Source organism: Mya arenaria, chromosome 16 (assembly GCF_026914265.1).
Source record: "Mya arenaria isolate MELC-2E11 chromosome 16, ASM2691426v1".
In the NCBI taxonomy this organism is placed as follows: domain Eukaryota; kingdom Metazoa; phylum Mollusca; class Bivalvia; order Myida; family Myidae; genus Mya; species Mya arenaria.
In genome coordinates this window covers 34,065,615-34,084,679 of record NC_069137.1, presented here as the reverse complement: position 1 = coordinate 34,084,679, position 19,065 = coordinate 34,065,615, and the positions used below count along the sequence as shown (strand labels likewise).

General features: G+C 40.6%; 1 protein-coding gene across 8 annotated transcripts in view; it reads right to left on the bottom strand.

Annotated features, from left to right (window-relative positions):
* Positions 1 to 19,065, bottom strand: part of LOC128222028 (CUGBP Elav-like family member 3-B) — a 155,067-nt gene that overhangs the window by 24,335 nt on the left and 111,667 nt on the right. For 5 of the 8 annotated variants that reach the window (XR_008259056.1, XM_052930766.1, XM_052930768.1 and 2 more), the window contains exons 3-4: positions 16,612 to 16,660; positions 3,663 to 3,683 (exon numbers count right to left, since the gene is read on the bottom strand). Coding sequence is in view for 7 of the 8 variants with exons in the window: in XM_052930766.1 (XP_052786726.1) it covers positions 3,663 to 3,683; positions 16,612 to 16,660 (70 nt within the window). In the remaining variant the exon portion in view is untranslated. The remainder of the gene's footprint in view (positions 1 to 3,662; positions 3,684 to 16,611; positions 16,661 to 19,065) is intronic. The other 3 variants (XM_052930770.1, XM_052930773.1, XM_052930772.1) reach the window with 1 other exon arrangement.

Sequence of the window (19,065 nt, the reverse complement as noted above, 5' to 3'; positions counted from 1 at the left end):
ACGTATTTTAACCCAATAAATTAAAACATCAATCAACAGATGATCGTCTGCCAGGAAATGTTGTAAATATATCCCTATAGAAACGCGAATCAAGATGAGAGTTGTATGTTTTGTCATGGTATTGATTAGTCTGCTAGAATTTTATAACTATTTCTGCCAGTTTGATGGGGGATGTGGTTATATTGTTATTGATTTGTAAATAATTAGTCCTCCATATACGGCTGTCAGTGCATTATTAGCCAGTGAATTATATGACGTCAGTAGCTTACAGAGCTGCAAACCATCAAGGTCTATATGGACGTACACCAGTACTTACAGTTACGGTCCAACTTCGAAACCTCAATGCAATTGTAATACCAAACTATTTCCTTCAAAATGTTAGAATAAAGCAGAATAACTGTTACAAAAGAGCCAGTTTGTGTTTCCATATCGCTTGAATACCAGGTTCATTGAAAGATGAACAGTTTACTCATAGGAAACATTCAAATTATACACATATTCATTAAGTCTGAACAGCTTAATAACTTAAAGTCAACACAAACATTTGAAATAAACCACATACACAATAACAATATGTTACTACTATTTAGTATTATATCTTTACACGATGCCGAGTTTTCAATTTGCTTCAATTTCTACAAAAATGAAATATTTGACTCACCGTCTCCTGCTACCATGTTGATTTCTGTTGGTGAAAGTAAGTGCGAAATCACAGAAATAAAATGTGCAACCACAAAAAGTAGTAACAACTCGTACAACACTCTTTATATACGACGATATATGTATATAAACAAAACTAGCACACTTCTTTCCCGCTTTCCTTAGTCACTAAAGTGCAAAACAGTCAACACTATTTTCGAGTATATACTAATAAAAACTTTAGTGTACTTTTTGTAACAACAGATTCACTCTTTCGTGATAACTTATTATAAATATATTGAATATTAGTTAAATAATTTCACAACAAAGTCACTCGACAACACCTAGAACAGCGAGAATATCACATACACTAAAAGAGTGCCATCTCAAAGATGAAGCCCTAAAAGAAATTTCCCAATATTTATAGCCAAGTAGGCAGCTGATTTTACCCAACGGTAGCAGACGAATTTGCAATTCTCATGATTTGCTTTTCACACGGAACGAACCACTACGCGAGTGGTGGAACAGCGCGGTTAACCAATCAGATGCGGGATTCGATATGCTCTGGCGCGCTTGATTAAATAGCGATAACTACAAGCGAACAAAGGGCCGGAAAAGGGTCCCATATGTCCCTATTTTAGAAATGGGATCGCCCGCAGAAAGTACAAAGGGAGAGAAGAGGATATTAGAATATCGCGGGCAGATGCGAGACCTACGGAATAATTTATTATAATTAGCTTGCTCCAATTATCGTTTAAATGAAAGTGATTATTTGTACACATGTGGCAGACGACGATTTTGCTGATGAAAGAAAAATCAAAATGATATCGACGTTGTATTTTCCCAAATCATTTATCATCGATGATTTCAAAAACTAAAATATTATCATTACAGCGTTATGAAACTATACGGCCTTCAGTTAGCCAATATAACAATATAACCATGTTTGTCCTCCGCTTCTGAAGCTCCCTGTATTTTGGTACGTAATTAAAAACCACGACAATAACTTCACTAATATCAGAAAATGTGAACTGAATATTATCCATATACAACATTTATTCTAGTACAATTCTAAATTTATTCTATGTGCCATAACACAATACAAAATTACGATATTGAAAACTACTTGAAATGAAAACATTATCTTTGTAAACTTAATATTAAAGTCTTAATAATAAATGTAGCACTTAACTCAAGACACATAAAAGGATTGGCTTTGTAATGGTATATTCGTCACTATAATTTAAACACATCAATATAACAATTGACTTCAAAGATTTTCCTGCATGTTCATTGCAATATTAGAAATTTGATTATAATCTCGAAGCAAATGCAAACAACCTTCTGCTGCTGCTGTTGTTGTTGTTTTCAGAAGAGCTCAATTATTATTTATACTGTAGTTTTGGGCCTGCTGTATATGTGCATGTTGTGTTTGGCAACACGTGAACCAAGTAACATTTGAATGTCTTAGAGAGTTTTGGGTTATTGGTTGTTGCGCTTCGACTATCGCCAAGGTTCAAGTTGTTGCGCGTCGACCATGGCCAAGGTTCGAGTTGTTGCACGACGACCATCGCCAGGTTCCAGTTGATGCGCGTCGACCATGGCCGATGTTCCAGTTGTTGCGCGTCGACCATTGCCAAGGTTCTAGTTATTGCGCGCCGACCATTGCCAAGGTTCTAGTTGTTGCGCGTCGACCATGGCCAAGGTTCCAGTTGTTGCGCGTCGACCATGGCCGATGTTCCAGTTGATGCGCGTCGACCATGGCCGATGTTCCAGTTGTTGCACGTCGACCATTGCCAAGGTTCCAGTTATTGCGCGCCGACCATTGCCAAGGTTCTTATTTTTGCGCGTCGACCATGGCCAAGGTTCCAGTTGTTGCGCGTCGACCATGGCCGATGTTCCAGTTGTTGCGCGTCGACCATGGCCGATGTTCCAGTTGTTGCGCGACGACCATCGCCAGGTTCCAGTTCTTGCGCGTCGACCATGGCCGATGTTCCAGTTGTTGCGCGCCGACCATGGCCAAGGTTCATGTAGTTGCGCGTCGACCATCGCCAAGGATCTAGTTGTTGCGCGTCGACCATCGCCAAGGTTCTAAATGTGCGGGTCGACCATTGCGGCAGTTCTTATTTTTGCGCGTCGACCATCGCCAAGGATCTAGTTGTTGCGCGCCGACAATCGCCAAGGATTTAGTTGTTGCGCACCGACCATCGCCAAGGATCTAGTTGTTGCGCGTCGACCATCGCCAGATTCCAGTTGTTGCGCGACGACCATGGCCAAGGTTCCAGTTGGCCAAGGTTCTTGTTGTTGCGCGTCGACCACGGCCAAGGTTCTAGTTGTTGCGCGTCGATCATGACCGACAGATAACGACATTACCTTGAAACATCTCCGTTAAACAGCCTCATGCAATAAGTAACCAAAGTTTTATAAGACAACTGAACACACCTGTACGCTATTGAACGTGAGGCCACACCAATCTAATGTTTATATGCGTATTTTGGAACGGTTTTTCGACAAAGAAAAATTGAGACTTGTGACTTAAGAAATGTTGTTAAAACGTTATTTTCGTCCAAAAACATTTTTGCTCAATTTCGATGCAACATTGCTTCGAAGGAGAGCGAGCGTTTGGGAAATTATGTATGTAAAAATATGGGTTTTTTATGCGAAAAACGTTTTGAGAATAGAATCAGTCGGTTAAAACTTATAGTTATTGGCAATTTCCTTTAAAAACAACAACAACAACAAAAACACGTTCGGTTGATCCGGTGAACCACGGAGATATAAACACATGCGTAGATCTGTCGAACGAAACATGATTTCGGTGTGACCTTAAATGTTATAATTTGAACGCAAAGAAAATAATGATAACAATAATGAATAATAACACTACTGACGTTAATTATACTTGACTGCAAATGAAATAAAATACTGCAAACAAATCACCGAAAAAATGAAAATAGACAAAAGTGCTTTGAAATGAAGCTGAACCAAAATTGTGCCGATGACGATGTCCACAAGCGGCTTACCGTGTTTTGTAGGGTCGCGTTCTAAAAAGTAAAATGAATATTAGATCTCTTGTGGATATAAAATACGAGACCAACAGTAACAGATGGACTCCGACAGTTTCTAGATTGGTTTTAGACAATGGCTAAATACCTTCATCACTTAAGTTAATCAATATTCATAACATATATTCTAAATACTTCACGCATGTGATGTTAATTATGACTCTGAATGTGATTTAGTTTTTATATAATTTTAATATTCACAAAGTTTTATGTTTTATGTTTTACTCGCAAGTTAACATAAACAAATATATATTTTTTAATTATATATAATTATATGCACATACACATCATGTGAGGGCTTTTTTTTCTCTTCGTCAACATTATATTCATAGAAAAAATGTTTTGTGAAAGTTTCGTCCAACAGAGTAGATGTACATGTCATCGCCGATGCGTGTTCACTCCGCGAAAAGACCATCAACGAAAATGTGAACTTTTTACTGAGGATCTTATTTGGCACCGCATTACACAAAAAGCAAATCGATGGTTGGTAAACACAGGAATGAGATTACCAGCCTCCCCACCATTATTTGTCATTCAATATTGGTCATTATTAAATGGGCAATATTTTTCCACACTGAGGTAACCATATCAAATAAAAGCCGTTTTGTTTTGTTTAAGATTTTTGCCAATACAGCGTAGTATTCTGCAGTCAGATAAAGCCTTTATTTGTTCAGTATAGATTAATAACCTAAAAATGTCTAAAGTATTGATTTACATCCAAAATAATCAGAATTTCGCAAATAATGTCATCACCTATCGGCGCGTGCCATGCGGTTGACTTGTCTACATGAATCCCGTTGATTGGTGTCAACCAGGCGTTTGGGTGATATTGATCACAAGTCTCCTGCCTTGGACGCACCTGTCGATTTTTCGAATAATGGATTTTGACAGAATGTATCCGAAATTGCGTAACTCACGATATTATCAGTATCTCTTCGATAAATACCGATAATTGCCCGTAGTTTAGGCTCAGATGGTTATTATGTTTGACCACACTCTTTGGTCAATGACAGCTAATGAGAGCAGAGCAGTTTCACACGAATACTGTGAAATTTTATTTCAACAGACAGCCAACAAAGAAACAAACACGAGTTATTCGTCAGGTTAGTCGGATGCCATTAGAAAATACCCCTTTACTACAGGACGCATCTTTTCTAACATAATCACGCTCGTCCCCAGAAAACCTCTGAATGGTTCAATGCGAAAAACGTGGCTAGATATTAACATAAAACACACCAACGTTCGAACAACCGAAACTGACTTATAAATTATTCATGGCCCTTGCAACACAACATGCTAGTTTGGATATTATATTATTCTACCTTATTTATAAAAAAAAAACACAATGTCGGAAAATTTAACTGTAACGGAGGATGACGATATTCTTGTTTAAATTATGTCGTATTTTCTTTATTATTGGCAAGCTCTTCTGCATTCCAGAATCGTGCATCAGCCTCACAATGCATTGCATGACAACACCAGGCTCTGACAGATGGTCGGCCACGCAGCTACGACACAAGGCCCGCCTAGGCTTACAATCGATCCGTATATGGAATCCCTTAAATATCTTTCAGCTTGTCCCCCCGTCTTTGAAGTGACCCAATATCCTCGAATGACCTGGCATGAACTCTCTAATAACGGTAAATGAACCTAACAGTTCTGCGGGGATTTGAAGATTTAAGCGAGGTCCTTTGTTTTGGGTGCTGGCTGTAGAAGCGGGTATAATCATGATCTTATTGAGTTATTTCGGGCATGGAGTTTTGTTCGTAGAAACGGAAATGAGCACGTGACGGGCGCGTGGCGTGATTCGTATGTCCACCAAAATTAATCAACTTGACTAAAGCAGGCGTCATGCATCATAGGCCGACGTCCCCAAGTGACTTTAAAATACTGTCCATGCTGTAGACATAGTGGTTTTTAGACCCTTAAAAATCTAAACGGTTCACATGAGGTTTCATAGCTATTTAATCAGACGAAGTAAGAAGCGCTAATGTAAACACTGACGTATGAAGCGCTATTGCGAGCACTGACGTATGAAGCGCTATTGCGAACACTGACGTATGAAGCGCTATTGTGAACACTGACGTAGGAAGCGCTAATGTGAACACTGACGTATGAAGCGCTATTGTGAACACTGATGTATGAAGCGCTACTATGAAAACTGATATTTGAAAAGCTTCTGTAAACACTGACATATGAAGCGCTACTATGAACACTGACATATGAAACGCTACTGTGAACACTGACGTATGAAGCGCTACTGTGAACACTGACATATGAAGCGCTACTGTGAACACTGACGTATGAAGCGCTACTGTGAACACTGACGTATGAAGCGCTACTGTGAACACTGACGTATGAATCGCTACTGTGAACACTGACATATGAAGCGCTATTATGAACACTGACATATGAAGCGCTACTGTGAACACTGACATATGAAGCGCTACTGTGAACACTGACATATGAAGTGCTACTGTGAACACTGACATATGAAGCGCTACTATGAACACTTACATATGAAGCGCTACTGTGAACACTGACATATGAAGCGCTACTGTGAACACTGACATATGAAGCGCTACTGTGAACACTGACGTATGCAGAGCTACTGTGAACATTATTGTATAAAGAGTAACTGTTAACAATGCCGGGTGTAGCACTTCTGTGAACACTGACGTATGAAGCGCTACTGTGAATACTGATGCATGAAGATGTGAACACTGACGTTTAAAGTGCTACTGTGAACACTGACGTATGAAGCGCTATTGTGAACAAGGGCGTATGTGGCACTACTGTGAACACTGACGAATGCAGTGCTACTGTGAACACTGACGAATGCAGCGCTACTGTGAACACTGACGTAAGAAGAGCTAGTGTGAACACTGCCGTATGAAGAGTTACTGTGAACACTGACGCTTTATTCGTAATTATGAACACTTACGTCTGAAGCGCTACTGTGAACAGTGATGTTTAAAGCGCTACTGTGAACACTGACGTGTGACGCACTACTGTGAACACTGACGTATGAAGCGGTATTGTGGACACTTCAGATTTTGAAACATATCATTTTATGAATTATATATTATGGAAGTGAATATACATGTAGGGTGAAACACAGTTGAACTAGTTTGACCGGAGTTACCACTCAACTGTATTTCTTTGTTTCTTTTCGTTTTCATGTACTCAGTTGTGCTCAACAATTTAAGGAGTTAAATTGAATTGAATTTATAAGCTAGTGAAAAGAAAACATGGCGTCAATAAAGGCCGCAAAATTCGCGTAAAACATTCGACAATCACGGTAATAACGATACACCTAGAACCCTTTTTCGTAAGCTTCAGTCGCAATGTTTGAAGTTAAATCTAGAACATGGAAGACTCTAGACAATGCTTGTCGGACAATTCATTATTTCTTTAATGTGCCATTCCGTTTTTCTTTTCAATTCTTTTGTTTTTTAATCCCCAGATCTTGAAATCACGTGACCTATTCCCGTGGATCGTGAAGCTATTTCTATATCGTGTGGCTTCCAAGGGACATTCTTACAGATTTTCTGTGATTTATGGCCAGCAAAATGAAACTATATTGGCAATATTGTCCCACTAAATATTGTGTTTCTTCGAAAAAAGAAAAGAAATCGGAGTATAGAATAAAAGTGAGATTTTTGAACAAACCAGGGACATTGTAGACCTGAGTTTGTTTTAAAAGAGAGGCCGTATCTGACTCTGGTTATACTTAGAACTAAATATGTGTCACACTTGTATTATGCATTATAATATACTATGTTGATTTGCTATATTTCTTTAATGTGTTGTCAAAAGAACATAAAAAAATATGATTTACTTCAAATAAAATAGTTTTTTTCCAGATTTAACGAGCATCGGATTGTGCTAATGTAGAAGCCTAGAGATGTTGAATGTGTCAAATACAGAGATTCTTACTGTAATGAAATCCCCTCTCCATCTCTGCTTGGAAATAAAATCCCTAATTGGAATTTTCTGGTTGTCTTGGTAACGGATGTTAACAGCTGTTGGCGTCTTTAAACAGACAAAAAACTGTTTAAGAATCGTTTAGAAATACGCCGGAAACGAAAGAGCATGCTTGGAGACATTTAATGTTTTTGAAAGTCTTAAATGACATGTTTTAATGGCAAAAAAGCATCGCGTGTACGTATATTGAAGGCAATGACTTGCTGGTAGATGGTATCTAACCCCTGGAATCTCAGAAAAAGGGTGAATATTAGTCGAACACGTAAAGGATATTTAATCAAATCAGCTGAAAGCACGTGGGGAAATTCATTAACAGATCACCTGAGTCATGCTTTAATGAATAACTGATTAACACTTCACCGACAATTTATTGATCGACCCTCACCCTCCAAAAACAAAGAGAAATGGGTAAATGGATCCATTTTTATGACATCCCACCATGCCTTTGATCAGGAGAAATCACCTGTAAAATTTGCCTGCTTTATTTTGATTTGTCGTCTGCCTCTCGATGTAGCAACACACACACACCTTTTGACATTGTCGTCTGCGAGACCAATACAAGGACATAAACTTCAGGTCGCAACCATCTTTTATTTGGAGAGCTAGACGAGAGATAAATCAATGTTTATTAACTTAATTCCTTTCAAACTCGTTTTAAGCGTGGTTTAATTTCATTTACGTGATCCCTGGCGCGTGCTGAGCACGCGGCAATGATCTACCTGCAAGCGCCTGAATAAGATAACAACTTTCACCTGAGTGACGCTGATTACTCAACTGTGAGTTCTTATATCAGTAACGATGAAATTTAAATGCGTGTCAAAAGGTTGAATACCATTTGCGGCTCGTTGACTGTGTATTGTATATTTCATGTTGTGGCACGTGGTCTTCTAGTATTTATTGGCATGAAAAATAGCCTGGACAGTAAACGCAAATTAAAAAAAAACGAATAAAGAATTAAGGGGAGAAATAAACAGAACCTACATGAACATTAACATTATTATTTATTATTATTTATTATTATTATTATTATTATTATTATTATTATTATTATTATTATTATTATTATTAACAAAGAATCATTAACAAAGACAACATAAGTATAGTGTAGGTAACAATTTCAGATATTTCGAATATTAGCGTTACCATGTCAAATAAAAACGATAACCAAAGAAATATTCGAGCATTTCTTAAAAAATATATGATAAAGCGATGCGATTCGTTATGTGGTGATATTGTCCCCCAAAAGGGCAGGTGAGAATACCACGGGAACTAGTATCGCTGACAAACAAGGACCTCGGGGTAGCAATAACATCTGCCTGGAGTTTTATCATTGTCATTGTCAGTGAACGAGGTGTGATTTCTGGCCAGGATTGCGGCCCATTTCCGTATGCAAATAAAATCTGAACTTAAATTGAATAATGGTAGCTTTTGTTTGCCGTATAAACATACCAGGTTGTTCGCTGATAACTTTTGTAGTCGACTTTCAGAGAATGGTACTATGGAAACCAATACTTGTTAATCGTTTGTTTTAGTATTTGATGGAAACATTTTTTTTATTTAGAGTTTTGAAGTTACATCGCAATTCAACCACCTGATGACTTTTCAAATGCTAGGATGAAAGAAAATTATGACACTCATAAAACCATCCATACAATTAAAGTTCGGAACAAGATTGTAACTCTGTTTCTAATTATATTTCTGATTGTGAAAGAAAATAATTAAAGCTGACTTAAGATAAGAATATACTAGAATTATAGAAAAACCGGTATGTGACGTGAAACGATTGCTTCTAGTTAGCATGGTTTCTCCAGTGTGTTCTTTATTGGTGGACGTTTCTAATTAAATATTTCAGGCAAACTGAATTTGTCTCGTTTGTCAATCAAGAGAATTCAAGACGTCACGAGAAAACGTATTGGAATGGTTTGACTTGGTACACATGTATTGAATATAAAAGGTCGAATTTCTACGCTCTTTACCTCATTTGTGGAGAGCCATTCGGTTCATATCGTTCATTTGTAATGTGGTCGCAGGCTCTATATTAACGGCACCTGATGCTTATAAAAAACAAAGTACCAATGTTCATGGAACGTAACGATACAATGAGTCACAAGAAAACAACAATAATGAAGCGAATACACGACAAATCGAGAAGAATCATTAACAATGGTCGATAATGCCACAGTAGCGCAGATGAGAGCCGTACTGTACGAGGCTGTGTTTTTTGCGGAAAAGTTTTTTAGCGGAAAAGTATTCAATTAAACGGAAAAAATGGCCCTAAGTTCGTAAGTAGCGTTTGTTCTAAATTCGGATGTAGCGTTGTGGTCGGCGTGAAGTGTTGTGGTTTATGTGACGTGGTGTGGTTGGTGTAATGGTTGGCGTCACGTGATGTGGTTGTTGTAATGGCTGGCGTCACGTGATGTGGTTGGCTTGGCATGTTGTGGTTGGGTGACGTGTTGTGGCTGGTGTGACGTGTTATGGTTGGTGTGACGTGTTGTGGCTTGTGTGACGTGTTATGGTTTGTGTGACGTGTTGTGGTTTGGGTGACGTGTTGTGTTTGATGTGACGTGTTCTGGTTGGTATGACGTGTTGTGGTTGGTGTGACGTGTTGTGGTTGGTGTGACCTTTTGTGGTTGGGGTGACGTGTTATGGTTGGTGTGACGTGTTGTGGCTGGTGTGACGTGTAATGGTTGGTGTGACGTGTTGTGGCTGGAGTGACGTGTTGTTGCTGGTGTGACGTGTTGTGGCTGGTGTGACGTGTTGTGGCTGGTGTGACGTGATATGGTTTGTTTGAGGTGTTGTGGTTGTTGTGACGTGTTGTGGTTGGGGTGACGTGTTGTGGTTGGTGTGACGTGTTGTGGCTGGTGTGACGTGTTGTGGCTGGTGTGACGTGATATGGTTTGTTTGAGGTGTTGTGGTTATTGTGACGTGTTGTGGTTGGGGTGACGTGTTGTGGTTGGTGTGACGTGTTGTGGTTGATGTGAAGTGTTGTGGCTGGTGTGACGTGTTATGGTTTGGGTGAGGTGTTGTTAAGGTGACGTGTTGTGGTTGGTGTGACGTGTTATGGTTGGTGTGAGGTGTTGTGGTTGGTGTGGTGTGTTGTGGTTGGTGTGACGTGTTGTGGCTGGTGTGACGTGTTATGGTTGGTGTGACGTGTTGTGGCTGGTGTGACGTGTTATGGTTGGTGTGACGTGTTGTGGTTTGGGTGACGTGTTGTGTTTGATGTGACGTGTTCTGGTTGGTATGACGTGTTGTGGTTGGTGTGACGTGTTGTGGTTGGTGTGACCTTTTGTGGTTGGGGTGACGTGTTATGGTTGGTGTGACGTGTTGTGGCTGGTGTGACGTGTTATGGTTGGTATGACGTGTTGTGGTTGGGGTGACGTGTTGTTTTTGATGTGACGTGTTCTGGTTGGTATGACGTGTTGTGGTTGGTGTAACGTGTTGTGGTTGGTGTGACCTTTTGTGGTTGGGGTGACGTGTTATGGTTGGTGTGACGTCTTGTAGTTGGGGTGACGTGTTGTGGTTGGTGTGACCTTTTGTGGTTGGGGTGACGTGTTATGGTTGGTGTGACGTGTTGTGGCTGGTGTGACGTGTTATGGTTGGTGTGACGTGTTGTGGTTGGGGTGACGTGTTGTTTTTGATGTGACGTGTTCTGGTTGGTGTGACGTGTTGTGGTTGGTGTAACGTGTTGTGGTTGGTGTGACCTTTTGTGGTTGGGGTGACGTGTTATGGTTGGTGTGACGTCTTGTAGTTGGGGTGACGTGTTGTGTTTGGTGTGACGTGCTGTGGCTGGTGTGACGTGTTCTGGTTGGTATGACGTGTTGTTGTTGGTGTGACGTGTTGTGGTTGGTGTGACTTGTTGTGGTTGGGGTGACGTGTTGTTGTTGGTGTGACGTGTTATGGTTGGTGTGAGGTGTTGTGGTTGGTGTGGCGTGGTGTGGTTGGTGTGACGTGTTGTGGCTTGTGTGACGTGTTATGGTTGGTGTGACGTGTTTTGGCTGGTGTGATGTGTTATGGTTGGTGTGACGTGTTGTGGTTGTTGTAACGTGTTGTGTTTGATGTGACTAGTTCTGGTTGGTATGACGTGTTGTGGTTGGTGTGACGTGTTGTGGTTGGTGTGACCTTTTGTGGTTGGGGTGACGTGTTATGGTTGGTGTGTCGTGTTGTGGCTGGTGTGACGTGTTATGGTTGGTGTGACGTGTTGTGGTTGTTGTGACGTGTTGTGTTTGATATGACGTGTTCTGGTTGGTATGACGTGTTGTGGTTGGTGTGACGTGTTGTGGTTGGTGTGACCTTTTGTGGTTGGGGTGACGTGTTATGGTTGGTGTGACGTCTTGTAGTTGGGGTGACGTGTTGTGTTTGGTGTGACGTGTCGTGGCTGGTGTGACGTGTTCTGGTTGGTATGACGTGTTGTGGTTGGTGTGACTTGTTGTGGTTTGTGTACCATGTTGTGGTTGGGGTGACGTGTTGTTGTTGGTGTGACGTGTTGTGTTTGGTGTGACGTGTTGTGGTTGGTGTGGAGTGTTGTGGTTGGTGGGACGTGCTGTTGTTGGTGTGACTTGTTCTGGTTTGTGTGACGTGTTGTGGTTGGTGTGACTTGTTGTGGTTTGTGTACCATGTTGTGGTTGGGGTGACGTGTTGTTGTTGGTGTGACGTGTTGTGGTTGGTGTGACGTGTTGTGTTTGGTGTGACGTGTTGTGGTTGGTGTGGAGTGTTGTGGTTGGTGGGACGTGCTGTTGTTGGTGTGACTTGTTCTGGTTTGTGTGACGTGTTGTGGTTGGTGTGACGTGTTGTGTTTGGTGTGACGTGTTGTGGTTGGTGTGGAGTGTTGTGGTTGGTGGGACGTGCTGTTGTTGGTGTGACTTGTTCTGGTTTGTGTGACGTGTTGTGGTTGGTTTGACGTGTTGTGGTTGTTGTGACGTGTTGTGCTTGTTGTGACGTGTTGTGGTTGGTGTGATGTGTACTGGTTGGTGTGAGGTATTGTAGTTGGTGTGACGTGTTGTGGTTGGTGTGACGTGTTGTGGTTGGTATGACGTGTTATAGTTGGTGTGACGTGTTGTGGTTGGTGTGACGTGTTGTGGTTGGTGTGACTTGTTGTGGTGTGTGACGTGTTATGGTTGGTGTGACGTGTTGTGGTTGGTGTGACGTGTTGTGGTTTGTGTTACGTGTAGTGGTTGGGGTGACTTGTTGCGGTTGGTGTGACGTGTTGTGGTTGGTGTGACGTGTTGTGGTTGGTATGACGTGTTGTAGTTGGTGTGTCGTTTTGTGGTTGGTGTGACGTGTTGTGTTTGGTGTGACGTGTAGTGGTTGGGGTGACTTGTTTCTGTTGGTGTGACGTGTTGTGGTTGGTATGACGTGTTGTAGTTGGTGTGACGTGTTGTGGTTGGTGTGACGTGATGTGGTTGGTGTGACGTGTAGTGGTTGGGGTGACTTGTTGCCCATGGTGTGACGTGTTGTGGTTGGTGTGACGTGTTGTGGTTGGTATGACGTGTTGTAGTTGGTGTGACGTGTTGTGGTTGGTGTGACGTGTTGTGTTTGGTGTGACGTGTTGTGGTGTGTGACGTGTTATGGTTGGTGTAACGTGTTGTGGTAAGTGTGACGTGTTGTGGTTGGTGTGACGTGTAGTGGTTGGGGTGACGTGTTGCTGATGGTGTGACGTGTTGTGTTTGGTGTGAGGTGTTGTGGTTGGTGTGACGTGTTGTGGTTGGTGTGACGTGTTGCGGTTGGTGTGACGTGTTGGGATTGACGTGTTGTTGTTTGTGAGACTCGTTTTGTCCTGTGGTGACGTGTTTGGTCTTCCGTTTCGTTTCCGAAAGAGGAAAATCGGTTTTGTATCCGAAAGTATTGTAACTCGGTATTATTTACAATAGAGATACAACTCGTGTTTGGTAGTTTTTCCGGATGGGGGTATTCGTTATTGTTTCCTGTAGGTAGTATTCGGTAATGTTTACGAACGGGGTTGTTCGGTATTGTATCCGGAAGGGGAAATTCGGTATTGTAGTCGAAAAAGAGTATTCGGTATTGTAACTGGAGGGAGTATTCGGTATGGTAACTGTAGGGGAGTATTCGGTATTGTAACTGGAAAGGAGTATTCGGTATTGCAACCGGAAGGAAGTATTCGGTATTGTAACTGTAGGGGAGTATTCGGTATTGTAACGGGAAGGGAGTATTCGGTATTGTAACTGTAGGGGAGTATTCGGTATTGTAACTGGAAAGGAGTATTCGGTATTGCAACCGGATCGAAGTATTCGGTATTGTAACTGGAAGGGAGTATTCGGTATTGTAACCGGAAGGCAGTATTCGGTATTGTCACTGGAAAGGAGTTTTCGGTATTGTAACCGGAAGGGAGTATTCGGTATTGTAACTGGAAAGGAGTATTCGGTTTTGTTACTGGAAGGGAGTATTCGGTATTATAATTGAAAGGGAGTATTCGGTATTGTAACTGGAAATGAGTATTCGGTTTTGTTACTGGAAGGGAGTATTCGGTATTATAATTGAAAGGGAGTATTCGGTATTGTAACTGGAAGGGAGTATTCTGTATTGTAACTGGAAGGGAGCTTTCGGCATTGTAACCGGAAGGGAGTTGGTGGTTTTGTATCGGAATGGACTGATCTGTATCACGGTGCGTATCCATATCGGTACCCTCTTTGCGAAATCTACTGAAAAGGTACCCTTTTTGCACATGCACCGGTCATTCTCTGCTGAAAACAAATCGGCGATGGACAACAATCCAGTTAATGTTCATTCTACTAATGAAAGGTGTGTCATGTGCAAAAGAAGTATACCACGAAACACTAGAATGTTACAGCTATGTCTTTTTTTGTAATGTGCCCATTTTTCAATTACTCCACAATAAGCTACACAATGTCGAAAAGTCTTGCCTCGCCCACCGCCTCTGCATGTTCTGTGGGCTTAAATGAACCACTGGTTTGATTATGTACACACCATAAATATTGCATGTATTCATTTATGTATCATATTTATACAAATTGCAATAATTTGTCAAAAACATATGTAAAATTCAATAAAAACTCCCTACTTTCGGTTGCACAGCGGCACGGGTAACCTCTTTGCTATTATTTTTTTTTATATCACAGGTTACCTCTCTATTAACGGAAACTTGCTTACGGCTATCAGTCGAAGCAATTGACGAAACTCAGCATGTTTACCGGCGTGTTCTAAGTTTGTTAGAATTGCTGGAAGTAATTTAGTCATTTCCTTGCAAAGCCACTCTACTATGAAAAAATGTGGCAGAATATATAATTATCGGATTACTGGTTTATGCAATTACCTTTGTATTTTTATACGTGTATGTTTTCTTGCACGTGCATCACGATGCAGTTGGATGTTCCTTTTCCCCAGAATCTCTTTAAAGCCCAGGGATATTCGAACAAACCTGAGTATGTCAGTACAGCTATGTACGACTGATGAATACATGTATAGACACTTTGCACGATCATCCACATACTCGTGTGTGATGCAGATAGCAAATTGTGCGCTATAGACAAAGTATAAATGTGTAAAATATACACCGACAACATCGTGAAAAACGCTCTAAACGTGTAGTTAACACGTATACGTACACTTGCAAGAAGCATTTCTAATCTCCCCATAACTCCTATTTACTTCGCGAAACATCTGTACATTTTTCGCCGCAAAATTAAAACCACTCGAAGCATAAATGGTTGTACATCAACTGTTGACTCCAATAGGGATGGTGCCATTCTGCGATAGAATTGTCCTCAGTCACTTTCACGTTGTCATGGCAATGCAATCACATTAGAAAATTCCACAACACATAGTGATGCGCTCCTCCGGAGATAATTAATTAGGTTGAAATAAAAAGGCGTAATTTCAGTAGCGTTTATCATTAGCAAAAAATCAGTTTATAACTTAGATAAGAGCGCATGGAAACTGCTCTAAATTATGTATTGATTTCTGGTTTCCAATAAAACTTTTCAAAGAGAAACTTGATACGTAGATTTGTCAGGTTTTATTGTGTAATTACTTTACGTGCGTGATTGCATGGAAACATGCAACGGTTCTCCGATTGTTTTTTTTTTCATCAAAGTTACTTTTATTTGAGTCAGTTGCTATCTCAATATTAAAGTATTTTCATAAAATGACAATAAAAAAGTGTTTTTTTTGTGAGAACAAAATTTGAATAATTGTCTTTGTTTTATGCAAGTACAAGATACCTAATCTTATCAGCAGTTGACAGAAGATGCATTCTCAAAGATACCGCACATTCAATGCGCAGGTGTTCGCTGAACTTACAGGTACCGTTGTTTACGTTTTCTCTGAGAGAGGGCATTAAAATGCTACGGCAAAGCCACATGCGAGATGCAAAATGCAGAAAATCTAATAATTACTACAGTACGCTTGAAAACCATCCCGTGTTTAAAATTTCTTTAATGATCGCTGGCTGTTTTCTTTCCGCTGCGCTAATCGATGATGACAGAAGGCATCCGACCCATTCCGGAAGTGAAAGCGCTGCACAAACAATCGCTCAGAGATTGTGAGGCGGTTTTTGCTCTTTCACGTTCCTTTGTGAAATTAGGTATTTTTAGCAAATACAATTGGCGGAAATGTCGTTCACTTCAAACTTTCGAAATTCGTAATTATTCAGGTAAAACTACTTAAAGATATAGCTTGCATATGCATAACAGAAATTCTGGAGCCTAGATGAATGAATAGAAAACTATAGTATTGTACTACCATGGATTGGTTTTATATAAAAATCACCCTATTTCTAACCAATTAAGTGTGACTTGATCCACGAAGCATCTGGCATACTGTTGACTTGACCACGGTAATACAGTTAAGTCATCAGTTAAATTATTAAACGTTCACTGTCCCAAGCATGCTATTAATACTCCCTTTCTACTATTTAATTAACATTATCATAAGGGAAGTAACTCACCGGCTCTACTTTCACTGTCCGCCGGCTTAACTTGTATCGGCCGGTTCATCTGAAAAGAGACAAAGACTTATATGAACAGAACGTCCATCCAATTATAACGAACTGAAAAAGACAGTGTATAAGGGGACATTGCAGGGGGCCATGTTAAGACATTAACAAAATTGGGTGTGGGGGGAGGAGGTGGGGAGGGGGGGATTCTCCAGTGACAAATTGTTGTACCTCGTAGTCTTCAATGCGAAATCAGTGGTATTTGAAGAATTATATATAATAGTAGTATACTATATCATTATACTATATCATCATAATGCTTTAGACACTAATTCATTCTAAACATGCACTATAGTACAGAAGATACTTGAAGCACCGCACGAGTTTAAACTAAGAACTATTAACATTCATATGCCGTAGTGATGCAGGTTTGTGTAGGTAGAATTCTTCAATTGAAAGTTTTGATGTATTCAGGGGGCGTTTTCTTAACATACCTGCAAATGCTTTATTTACAAAAATACAGCATACGATTTTCATCAATATTTATTATCTCTATAATTCATTTAATAGGCAATAAAATAAAAAAAAGAGAGCTTCACATATGTTTCCACCATCGAGAAGAAAAGCTTAATAGCTCTTTCTAGATCGAATACACTTTTTGAAATATACGAAATGTTTACAGCTACTGTTAAAACATACACCTTTAGAAATGACACGTGAGTTGGATTCACGTTTCTGCTTAAAAGTACTCTCTAAAATACCAACATTCCATTATATGTCCATATTTTTTTCCAATCTCTGAGAAAACCTTTATTTAAGAACTCGCCAATCAACAATTTGAAGCTTTTCCGCACATGTGGGTTTCATAACATGGAAATTTAACGGTCAATTGAAAACTAGTATGGCGGATAAAATAGATAGAGTATATTTCTTCTTAGCTTTCCTCAATATTTCATTAGTTTAAGTTTCCTAGGAAATATATGGTTAAAAGAACATATATAGCTATGCAGTGTATTTCTGTATTGTTGTGGCTTCATTGTGACACTCTACGGTTTGGCCTGCACACCATTGTCTTGGCTTAGGTCCTAGCCATAATATCATTGGCACTATAGACCCTGGCCTGAACACCATTGTCTTGGCTTAGGCCCTCGCTTGAACATCATTGGCACTCTTGGCCCTGCCCTGCAAACTTTGGCTTGGCTTAGGCCCTCGTTTGAACATTATTGGCGCTCTAGGCCCAGGCCTAATCACCACTATCTTGGCTTAGGCCCTGGCTTGAACATCATTGGCACTCTATGCCCTGGCCCGAATACCATTGTCTTGGCTTAGGCCTGGCCATAATATCATTGGCACTATGGGCCCAGGCCTGAACACCACTGTCTTGGCTTAGGCCCTGGCCTGAACATCATTGGCACTCTAGGACCTGGCCTTAACACCATTGTCTTGGCTTAGGCCCTGGCCATAATAACATTGACACTGTAGGCCCAGGCATGAACACCATTGTTTTGGCTTAGGCCCTAGCCTGAACATCATTGGCACTCTAGGACCTGGCCTTAACACCGTTGTCTTGGCTTAGGCCCTGGCCATAATAACATTGGCACTATAGGCCCCGGCCTGAACACCATTGTTTTGGCTTAGGCCATAGCCTGAACATCATTGGCACTCTATGCCTGGTCTGAACACCACTGTCTTGGCTTTATGGGAACACCCGATGCCTTGGCCTGCCAACCATTGTCTTGGCTTCATGGAGTTACTCAATGCCTTGGCCCATATCTGATCAAATAATGTGCTTAGATATGCCGAACGACGCTTCCACTTCATAGGGAGCATCCCCGACCCCGACCAGAACGGACATTACATATAGTTCGGAATAGCTACGTCAGGCTGACTAGTGACGTCAGTTTGCATACTGAACCGTGCACGTGACCACGTGGCGCGGTAAAAATGTACAAAAACATATATATACCTTCAAGTGCATGTTTATTATACCTTTAAACTTAAGTTTTCTGTAATGGATTCTTCGCATTTTTGTAATAGTAATCACGGTGCAAGTGAAATTAAGTTTAATGACAGTAATGCTATTAATGCGCAGGGGGATTTTTCTCTTGCTTGTTTAATCAATTTAATTTACCAAGTTTCTCCATTTAGAAACCCCTAATGCATTTAGCTAATAGTTTAGTGGAAAGTTACAAATTCAATGTAAAATGTCGATTGTCTCCTTTAATTATAGTCTTGCATTAGTCAACGTCTCGTAAATACACATGTTTTATGCAGGAAAAACACATATCATTTCCCGACAGGTTTTCTGCACTTCGTTAGACCGGGAGTTGAGACACATGGGTATCATTTAACGATAAGCTCACATTCTCTTTTCAGCTGCTTCAACATTAAGCTCAAGTGAGATTGAAAGTAAAGCTCAAATTCCCTTTCAGCTGCTACAACGCGAAACTCAAGTGACATTAAAAG